Source organism: Sinocyclocheilus grahami, unplaced genomic scaffold (assembly GCF_001515645.1).
Source record: "Sinocyclocheilus grahami isolate Dianchi unplaced genomic scaffold, SAMN03320097.WGS_v1.1 scaffold1992.1, whole genome shotgun sequence".
NCBI lineage: Eukaryota > Metazoa > Chordata > Actinopteri > Cypriniformes > Cyprinidae > Sinocyclocheilus > Sinocyclocheilus grahami.
Genome location: NW_015507171.1, coordinates 92,333 through 103,766, shown reverse-complemented (window position 1 = coordinate 103,766; position 11,434 = coordinate 92,333). Strand labels below are relative to the sequence as shown.

At 43.0% G+C, this 11,434-nt stretch overlaps 1 protein-coding gene across 1 annotated transcript; it reads right to left on the bottom strand.

Annotated features, from left to right (window-relative positions):
* Window positions 1-3,484: 3,484 nt before the first annotated feature.
* Window positions 3,485-4,417, bottom strand: LOC107573650 (olfactory receptor 146-like). Its single transcript, XM_016260089.1, has one exon. It carries the CDS (start codon window positions 4,415-4,417, stop codon window positions 3,485-3,487), a length of 933 nt encoding a protein of 310 aa, XP_016115575.1.
* Between the last annotated feature and the right edge of the window lie 7,017 nt (window positions 4,418-11,434).

Here is an 11,434-nt window from a genome sequence, read left to right as displayed (position 1 = left end):
CAGGGCTGGGAAGGTTACTTTTAAAATGTATTTCACTACAGATTACAAAATACAAGCTTTAAAAAATAATCAGTAATGTATTTAGTTAGATTACTCAGGTTTAGTAACTTAATCTAAATACTTTAGAATACTTTGAAATACTTAAGCTATGTAACACAAAGGAACATATTAACTTAATGTCTTGTTTTTATGCTTTCCAAATCTAAATAAAAGTGACATCTACCAGTCATAAGATTTGTGTTTTCTTTGCATTTTATTTTTAACAGCATCAGTTTTCCACAGCATTTCTATGAACAACAAAAAAATTTTGTCATTTAAATCTACCAATCAATATAAATTAAAATTCAACTCTTCAAAACGAATCCAAACACATAATAAAAGTAGCCAAAACAACTGGCACAGTTCTCAAAGTTATACAATAGATTTGTTTAATGAATGGACCAAACTTTAAGTGAAGATAATCCTCTCTATGGAGAAGCGATCGGTACAAAAGAATCGCTGAGTCCAAATTGACAGGGCTCGTTTCCCACGGTCACAAGCAATGTCGTTATAGTTCAATATTTAACAACCACAGTTCGCTAACGATGCTTTTGGGAAACACACCTCAGATCTATCCAGTTTGTGAACCATTCACACTGGTTTCGTTAAACAAAAGAAATGATTCATTTAAAAGATTGACTCAAAAGAATCATCTGTTCACAAATCAGATCATGAACTTGCATTACCGCGCCAAAGATGATCTATTCTTGAACATTTTGAAGATGTATAAAGACTTCAAGTTCATCTGTAAAGCACATAAAGCTATCGTTTGACTTTATAAACTTTTATTTCATGCATGATTCGTATGGATCTGTTAACAATGCAAAGTGTGAATTCTAGGAGAATTTTTGTGTCGTGATGATGAGCATGTATGCAGGCGAGTTGCTAAATGAACAGGCTGCTGCATGCAGTTTTTTTGTTTCAAGGGAGAATCAGTTGCCTTATTGGTTAAAATCTCCAAACTGTTTACTTAAATAAGAAATGACAGTGAAGTGACATGTGGCCAAGTATGGTGACCCATACTTGGAATTAGTGCTCTGCATTTAACCCATCCAAAGTGCACACACACAGCAGTGAACACACACACACCGTGAGCACACACCCGGAGCGGTGGGCAGCCATTTTTGCTGCGGCGCCCAGGGAGCAGTTGGGGGTTCGGTGCCTTGCTCAAGGGCACCTCAGTCATGGTATTGAAGGTGGGAGAGAGCGCTGTACATTCACTCCCCCCACCTACAATCCCTGCCGGTACGAGACCCGAACCCGCAACCTTTTGGGTTACGAGTCCGACTCTCTAACCATTAGGCCACGACTTCCCACGACTTGACATTAAAATTCAAAGTAATTTGGATGGTTTCTGTCAGTTGCGGTTCAGAGCTCCTTTAGAACCTCCAGATCATGACCACCCTCATGCAGGTCCTTCAGTGCCTTAGCTTGGTGGACCTGCAGTAATGCCATGGCGTGTAAGGCAGATGCAGCTTCTCCACAAGCCGCATAGGCACTGCCGGTCAGACCAGACGAGTTCCTACAGGCCTGGGAGGGAAGGGACAGTTTGCCCCACCAGGAGGAGGTGGTATTAAGACACAACTGCATCGCTACTGACCGCTCCAATGGGGGCACCCCCGTATACCCCTTAGCTGCACCACCGTCAAGGGTGCTGAGGGAGGAGGAGCTAGCGGGTCGGTTTCTGACAATACAATTAAATACCGGAATGGGGCACTGAGAACCAGCACGGGCCACCCCAAGAAACCAGTCATCCAACCTCGAGGGCTCGGGACGTGGTGGAGGTCTCCACTCGAGCCCTACCCTCTTGGCGGCCCGGGAAAGCATAGCCGTCATCTTTGGATCCGATTCAGTATTTAATTCATCTTTAAATGACGCGCCCACCCGTGAGTGCTCTTTTAGCGAATGCTCTTTTAGCGTGCTGAAACGCACAGTGAAATGGCCACCTGCAACACAAACAGGGGGTAGTGCAGCGTGATGTGTGCAACACACTTAGCACAGGAAAAAGACCACCACTGTAGCACCATTCCACCAAAACGAAGAAGCTCCCTTAGAGCGCGCTGAACTCGTCTCTTTCACAAGCGAAGCTTGGTAAGAGCAGAACGATTAAAACCGCTCGGCTCCGAAAGCGAAAAGCTGAGTATGCGTTGCACCTGCTGCCTATTTATACCCGCGCTGCGATCAGCGGCAGCTGGATGCAATCATCGCATGCCAATGTGCATTGGCTCGTTTAATTTACACTCGAAGTAGATTGGTCTCTCTGGTGAGATTCCCAAATTGTCGGTCACTGATGTGACATCGAAAGTGACCGACTGAAAGGGAACCAAAGATTTTCAATACAACCACAACCTTTGCCATAAAAACTCTGACAATGTGGATTGTGAAATTTGAATGTTTGGGCCCTCAAAAAAAGTTATTTTCCAAAGTTGTAAATAAATATTACTAGAGTACATTTTACATGAAAATAATATTTCACTTTTTATTTTCAAAATCTACTCTTAATTCAATCCATTACTTGCTGTTTTTTTGTAATTATTTGTGAAATTTAGCCAATTTTGAATGAAAATAGTTTCAAAGTAAATCCTACACGATTTTTTTTCATTTCATCAGTTATTGTGAACTTTAATGCAGAACTCTCACGAGTCCAATGTGTGCTGAAGCCGACGATATTTACATTGTTCTTGAAATGTTTACAATTCTGCCTTACTGAAATGCTTCAGAAATATTCTTAAATTGCCCTGTATTCACTGTATGCAAGCTACATTTATTTTGAGTTATATTTTTATATCTTCCTGCAATACAAAATTTTTCAGATTTTATTTTCATAATTGATAAACTATAATGATATTTAAAACTAATTTATAGTTTTATAAGTTTAGTTTATCATATTAATACCAATAATAAACACTTAGCTGGTTGTGTTTTGGTTGGAGGCAGTGAAATAGAGCTACTTAAAAAAATATGAACACACGAGGAGAGAATATGGCTTGCTAATAATCTTAAAAAATCCTGGGTGGCTTTTAGGTTTTTACCAGAAGATGGAATCAAAGTGTTGCTGTGTTTTCCTTTTCTTGGTTGAGTTTCAGTGTTATCAATGTTCATAACATCTTATTCAGCTCCACTGTATGTTTGAAAACTTACTGTTTTAATGCATGTGACACAGGTCTGCTTTGTTTTTTTTATTGTCTTTAATAGCATTCATATGGAGTGTCAAACACTAAGCACTTCTTTAATTGTACATATATTTCTTAGCTATTAAATCATGTGACATTAATGGTACAGCTCAAAGAAAACATGATCCTGTTCAAATAATATTATATAAGCACATGCTGGCTTCTGCAGATAAAAAAAGAAATACAACTTTTATCAATGCCACTTTTAAAGAATCATCACTGTGATGCATCATGACACAAAATACAATCAACACTTTTTATAACAGTGAATACTACAAGTTATTAATCCTTGGACTTTTGAAAATATACAATATTTTTGCCCTAATTGGACCTAATTTTATACCATATACTACAGGATTGACAACAGGTGGAACAGTCAGGATTATAACAGACAAAAACGTAGACGCTATATTAGACAGTGTTTCTGCTTTAAATCTTGTGAGAAGTGAATCAGAAAGACCACATATTGTAATCATAAAGGAAATTAGGTGTGGCACACATGTGCTGTAGAACTTCTCTCGATTTACTTTAGATTTTCTACAAGCTAGAATTATTATAAAATAGGAAATCAGAACAAAAACAAAAAAGACAGCCTTGCTGATATAGACAAATCCATTAAAGGTCCCTTGAAAAATATCTTGTTTGCATGCAAGATTCAACAAGGAAAGGTGTTCACAGAAAAGTCTATTCATGTCATGTCTGCAAAGAGGGTGTTTCAGAGCCAATGAAACTGCCATTACACTCATGAAAAAAGGAAATATCCAAATAAAAGTCACCAGGCTCCTCACAGTGAAAGGTGACATAATGCTGTGATAATGTAAAGGTTGACAGATCGCTATGCACCTATCAATAGCCATGACACTTAAATTTGTGAATTCACCAGTTGCATAAATCACAATGACAAGACCTTGTACAATACATTCCTCAAGTGAAATCCTGTTTGTTTCTGTGAGTAAATATACCAAAGCCCTGGGATAAAACCCTGTAGATCCACACAGATCATTAACACACAGATTACACAAGAAAATGTACATGGGCTCATGCAGGGCTTTCTCAAAAGCAATAATCATAATCAAGGCGGCATTAAGAGCAATAGTCAGAAGATAAGCTGGAAGAGCAAATGAAAAAAATATGATTCTGCTGGTCCAGTCCCACTCATTCAGAGCTGTGACAGTGAGAAAGTGGGGAGAGGAGATGTTATCCATTCCTTTTCAAAATCTGACTCCAGATCAAACAAAGCCAACACAATCAATCTTGTATTTCTCGTGTTATACTGTTGGAAAACTTTTAAAATAATTTAAAATGAGCCCTAAAAGCAGTATGTTGTGTTAAACCATTAAAATGAGAAACAACAACAACAATAACAAAAAGTCCATGGCTTGAAGGGCTATGAGGTATGGAGAAGACCTCTGAACACCTCTTTTAGAGATCCATCCTTCATTCTGCTCACAGATATATGAGGGAACTTTATATACAGTCAGATATGCAACGTCATAATGATCTAACACTGCTTAGATAATTCAGAAAAAATTGTATGCAAACGTGATCTTGGGGTGACAGTTTATACTATTAGATGAGTTTATCCTTCTGTAATTCTGGAAATAAAGGTCCAACAGAAACTCTTTAACTAAATACATGATTTATTCTGCATGAACTGTAACTGGATCAAATGTTAATTATATAGGACCCATTAAATGTTTCTCAGGGGCTCTTCTAAATACAAACATTTCCAAAAAAAGAAAAAAACTTTACCTTAACCTTTATTATAATTCACCCAAAAATGAAAATTTACTCACCTTGATATATTTTTAAACCTGTAAGACTTTCTTTTATTAAACAGTGTTTATGGTTTAATGTGGTATAATGTACCACTACTTTTAATATGACTAATTTCACTGATTAAAAATAAAGAATTCTAGAAAGAATTCAAGAAATTAAAATGTAAATTGTGAAATTAGATTTTTTTTGGCCCCTCTCTCAGTTATTGTGAACCTTTATACAGAAATCCCATCAGCCAAGTGTTTGCTGATGCAAACTAGCTTCATCTTGAGAATTTGCAATTCAGCTTTACTGAAATACTTCAGAAATATTCTTAAATTGTCTTGTATTCATTGCTTGTGAGTTACACATTCATTTTGAGGTATATATTTATATCTTCTTGCAATATAACGTTTTCAGATTTGGTTTCATAATTGATCGTGAGACATAAGCATATAAGAATAATGGATCAACTAGAACAATATTTAAAACTATGTATATGCCACATTTATAGTCCAATAAATTACATCATTTTCGGTTTTTGATATGAATCTTATCATACCAGACCGTGTTTACTCGTCTGGTTGTTTGACTGCATTTAATTCTGAGGAATAAAAGAAGTATTTATCTGACTATGAGAAGTTAGATATACAGGGGCTCTTGGGATAAAAATTTCTCGAGTGAGAGCACGTGTTTACCTCTCTTCCTTCGAGGAGGTTGAGGTGGTCAGCAAGGGCTGCTGGGCTGGAGGAGTCCCAACCTACCGTGTTCCAGCTCCTCATTCTGGGGGCGTCACTTCTTGTACTCCGCAGAGTCTAGAGTCAGAGTGGCGCTCCCAGGCCGAAGGCTTCTAGCAGAAGGCGGTTCTGCGGACCGTTATTCTCGCTCGATAGTCTTCGTCTAAAATGTACTGACGCCTAAAACCTAGGACTTCTGAGGGCCAGCCCCCTCTGGGGAAGAGCGGTGTACACCGCATCACACGGTGCCCGTCTCTCCTCAGTGCCCTCAGGAGATCAGTCTGCCAACCCTGCCGGTGTTCCAGGGCGCAGCGGTCGCTAGGACGCCTGGTGGTGTGGGAGCCACTGCCAAGCGTGCCTCATTGGGTCCTGCCCCGAGCAGGCTCTGGTTCTATCAGTCTAGTCTTCCTAGCAGATGACACGGGTCTGAGGACCGTCGTTTTCAATAGGAGACTTCAGCTATGAGAGTCCTGATGCTGTGGCTCAGGACCTCTGGGGAAGAACGGTGTACACCGCATCACACGGTGCCCGTCTCTCCTTCAGTGCCCTCAGGAGATCAGTCTGCCAACCCTGCTGGTGTTCCAGGGCGCAGCGGTCTCCGGCGAGAGCTTCTCTCAGTTACTGCCCGGAAACGTAACGGTGCTAAGAGGCTCGCTACCTCCACGGAGGTCTCTAGAGCAGCTAGTACGGCCTTCCCTTGCCGGTCCGCCACTTCAGGGCACCGAGCTAGCCGCTCTGATTACACCAAAGGTCAGTCTTGAGAGACTGATTCCCTTAGTAGACTATTTGGCAGCATGGAAACTACTGCCAAATGTGTCTCAGTGGGTCCTGCACACTGTAGAGAGAGGCTACAGAATTCAGTTGGTTCTCCTCCGCCTCAGTTCAACAGGGTTATCCCCAACTTGGTGGGTCCCGAGCAGGCTCTGTTAATGGAACAAGAAGTACAGACTCTCTTGAGGATGGAGGCAATCGAGGTGGTCCCTCCTCGCGGAAGAGAGTCCGGGTTCTACAGCCGGTACTTCATCGTTCCGAAGAGTGATGGAGGGTTGTGTCCCATTTTAGATCTGCGTCAGTTGAACCGCTCAGTCATGCGACTGAAGTTCAGGATGCTCACACTCAAACAAATTGTGTCTCAGATCAGGTGCTAGGACTGGTTTGTCACGATTGATCTAAAAGACAAATACTTCCATATCTCTATCCTTCCTCATCAAAGGAAGTCCCTGAGGTTTACTTTGTGGGCAAAGCTTACCAATATCGGGTTCTTCCTTTCGACTTTGCACTCTCACCCCACACTTTCACCAAGTGTGTGGATGCTGCTCTGGCTCCTCTGCGACTCCAGGGCATCCCCATACTCAACTACATCGACGATTGGTTGATATTAGCTCATTCAGAGCAGGTAGCGGTTCAGTATCGGGATGTCATTCTTGCTCACATGAAAGAGTTGGGGTTAAGACTAAACGCCAAGAAAAGTGTGCTTTCTCCATTACAGAGGATCTGGGCGTGGTGTAGGGCTGAACGATTATGATTACACTCGGTCACATGACACGTGAGAGTAAAGAGGTGTGTTCGACTTGGAGATCGATCGGTGTAGCCAACGACATCAAAGTACGATGAGAGAAAGCATAAGGAGACGTCCGCCCTCTCTCATAGTATCGCAGTACTTTGATGACACACACCCATGGGTCTAAGCAGTGCTGCTTCAAGTCGAGCACGGGCCATCAGCAGAAAAAGAAAAGAAATAAAACAGTAAACAGCCAAAGGACTTAACTCAGAATTGGAGATGGATCGGTTTGTGAAAGCGAAGAGAAAAGCCATAGATGAAGTCGCACAGACCCAGGCAGGTGCTGGTCATTCAAAAGCTAAATGCAGAAAATATGACGAGGCATATCTTGCTCTCGGCTTCACTCTCTGTGTCTATACCGGATGCTACAGTTGTTGCGTCGCGCCACAACAGCTGTACACTGGATATGACAAAGTGACTGATGTTAATAATTTTAACTTTGTGTCAGTACGTCATAAATAGAGCATGGCATCAGTTTAATGTCGGGTTTTGTCGTGTCGCGTCACGCCGCACCTAGTGTACACAGTGTCACTGATTATAATGGTTCTACTGTATTTTGCAGCTCGTGTCTGGTGTAAACACAGTGTTTAATGTCGTTGGTGAGGAGGAAAGCCTGTGTGTGTCCTATGCCTTAGCGGACAGCATGAAACCCACAAAAAATAAATAAATGCTTTTTTTCAAAGTTTCAAGTGATGCAGGTGTTTTTCCCCTGTAGGTATTTTAAATTAAAAAAGCATTAATTTGAAAATAATTAATTAACGCCTCTCCGACTGGATGCTATGGGGCAGACTTGGCCGAGGCTTTGTCTGTATGCTTTTCCCCCTGATCGCTCTGCTCCCGGGAGTTCTGGAGAGAGTGTGCCGGGACGGGGTCCGTCTGCTGCTAGTAGCCCCGTTCTGGCCGGGCCGAGTATGGTTCACAGACCTGATTTCCATGAGAGATTCCCGTCAGGAGGGGCCTCCTCTCACAGGCGGATGCACGATATTCTACCCCCGCCCGGAGCTGTGGAAGCTATGGGTGTGGCCTCTGAGGGGGCACAGCTCGTAGCTTCCGGTCTCTCAACTGAGGTTTTTGAGACCATCCTCCAATCCAGAGCTCCCTCCACGAGGAAACTGTATGCCTTGAAGTGGAAACTTTTCACGTCTTGGTGCGGAGACTGCCAGCTTGACCCAGCTAACTGCCCAGTTGGTACAGTATTGGAGTTCCTGCAGACCAGATTCTCCGCAGGGTTAAACCACTTCACCCTGAAAGTCTACGTGGCGGCCATTGCGGCCTACCATGCCTCTATTGGTGGCCAGTCAGTGGGCAGACACCCCCTAGTTACACGTTTCCTCCACGGTGCGCTGAGGCTGAGGCCTCTCGTACGATCTCCTGTCCCCACGTGGGACCTGGCTGTGGTGTTAGAAGCTTTCTGTAAGCCTCCATTTAAGCCAATTGAGGAGATCTCTGATCGCCACCTCACTATAAAGACTACCTTTCTTCTGGCTGTGTATTGGCAAGAATCTGGCGATACGATTCGTATCACGATACAGGGGTTGTGATACGATATGTTGCGATACTGTAAGCAAGGCAGTATATTGGGATATTTCTTATTTTAGGAATAGGACATATTTTTTAGGAAAGCTGTCATAAAGAACACACCACCATATGCAAACCTTAGCAAAAAATAAATAAAATAAATAAAAATTATATAATCAGAACACAGTGGGATCTGCATTTGCAATAATCAGTCTCTGTAACATTCAACGTTATTGAACCACTTTTTGTGCAGTACGAGTCAAGGGGGAAAAATCAAAGTGCTTGCAGGATCCTTTAGTTAAATGTATGTATTTTATAAAAAGACCATATATTGTTTTAGACCCTGCTTTAAAGGTTCACATTTTAAGTTTACAATTGTAACATACAATGTCATAACATTTTGATCTGAACAAAAGAATTACATCTGCTTAATATCAATGAAAAATAAAGTGCTTGCAGGATTTCTAAAGAAAACAAAACAATTTTACAACAATAAAACAAAAACAGATGTTAAAAATTCTCAGAACATTTCCACTTGGATTTCACAGGTTTTTCAATTTGTATTTATGTTCCGCGTGGAATCACAGCAACACGAGCACCACCCCAGCTGCACAAAACGCTGTGCCCCGCGTGAAGGCTCTTCACACGGGACACGGCAAGCGGCGGAGCCAAGGCAGCGCCCGCGCCACGGTCCTGCGGTGGACGTTAAAAGCCCAAATGATGCCACACGTCAGCTTTTTACACCGAAACGGGAACTGGAACAATTCTGTCATCCTCCATTACTAGTAGCGAACTATATTAACGCTAACATTAGTGGCGTGCCCTAATGCTAGTATTTCCTGTCACTGTTTAAGTTGTATGTAACAAGCTAGAATTATTTTTAAACAGGAAATCAGAACAAAAACAAAAAAGACAGCCAGGCTGATATAGATAAATCCATTAAAAATCCCTTGAAAAATATCTTGTTTGCATGCAAGATTCAACAAGGAAAGATGTTCACAGAAAAGTTTGTTTATATCATGTCTGCAAAGAGGGTGTTTCAGAGCCAATGAAAGTATTAGTTTCTGTGAGTAAATATACCAAAGCCCTGGGATAAAACCCTGTAGTTCCACACAGATCATTAACACAGATTGCACAAGAAAATGTACATGGGCTCATGCAGGGCTTTCTCAAAAGCAATAATCATAATCAAGTTGGCATTCAGAACAATAGTCAGAAGGTAATCTGGAAGGGCAAAATAAAAAAATATGATCTGATACTGCTGGTCCAGTCCCACTCATTCACATCCGTGACAGTGAGAAAGTGGGGAGAGGAGATATTATTAATTTCTTCTCTAAATCTAACTTCAGATCAAACAAGTCAAACAGTCAAGTATTTCTCTTGTGTTCAGTTTTCTGTAGCTTCTTGTACTGTTGGAAGACTTCAAATCATTCAAATAGAGTTACAAGCAGTATGCTGTATTAAAATGGCTTGAAGGGCTGTGAAGTTTGGAGAAGGCCTCTGAACGCCTCTTTTAGAAATCCATCCTTCATCCTGCTCACAGCTGCATGAGAGAACTTTATATACAGTCAGATATGCAACGTCATAATGATCTAACAGTCGTTTGATAATTCAGAAATAATTATAGAATGCAAATGTGACCTTGAAGTGTTTTAGATGATTTTATCTTTCTGTAATTCTGATAACAAAGGTTCCCTTTCAGTCAGTCACGTTCTACGTTATGTCAGTCGTGACTGACGAATTGGGATCTCGCCCGAGAGCTCAATCACCTTCGAGTGTTAACTAAACAAGCCAATGACAGTTGGCGTGCGTGTTTCGCCACGCGCACCCCGCCCACCCCGCCCCGCAGCGCGGGTATAAAAGGAGAGCGCGTGCAAACGCACATCAGCGTTTCGCTTCGGAGCCGAGCCTTCTCAGGACGAATCTCCGCGAGTGTTTGGAAGAAACAGCTGGTGTTGTTGCCGCACAGAAGCAGATGGAGGCGTCTCGACACATCCTGCTCCGGCAGTCGGCTGCTGTAGCCACCCCACCGCCGGCTGCAGCCCCTCTGTCTGCTTGTCGCCGAGAGCGCCCTCCTGCGGCCTCCATCTCCGCTCCAGCTCGGCCGCAGCAGCAGCCTTCACAACGGCCGCAGCGTAGAGCTGGCCGCAGGAAAGCGGCACAGCCCGTCTCCGCCCCTGCCAAGCCCGTGAAGCGCCAGGGCGGGAGGCGTCCCTGGGATGGGCGACCCGGGGTTCTTGGATCCGGCTCTTCAGGAGATGGTGACCGCACCACTCCTTCCCCTGGCGGAGGGCCGGGTGGAGAAACCTTTGTTCCTGTTTTTTTCTGTTCCGCCGCTGGCTACCCAGCCAGTGGTGCCCAAAACCTCAACAGAAGAGCGGCTTTGGGGACGCTCAGGTAGACCTGTTTGCCTCCCTGGACACGTCCCATTGACAGTTGTTTTACTCCCTGGCCAAGGGAACCCTCGGCACAGACGCACTGGCGTGCAGTTGGCCTCGGGGCCTACGCCAATATGCGTTTCCCCCAGTGAGCCTTCTTGCACAGACACTGTGCAAGGTCAGGGAGAACGAGAAGCAGGTCCTCTTGGTAGCGCCATATTGGCCCAGTCGGACTTGGTTCCCCGAACTGATGCTCCTCGCGACAGCCCC

Bases quoted from the DNA above. Each gene is read 5' to 3' on its own strand.
- LOC107573650 (XM_016260089.1), bottom strand. From the start codon at position 4,417: ATGGATAACATCTCCTCTCCCCACTTTCTCACTGTCACAGCTCTGAAT.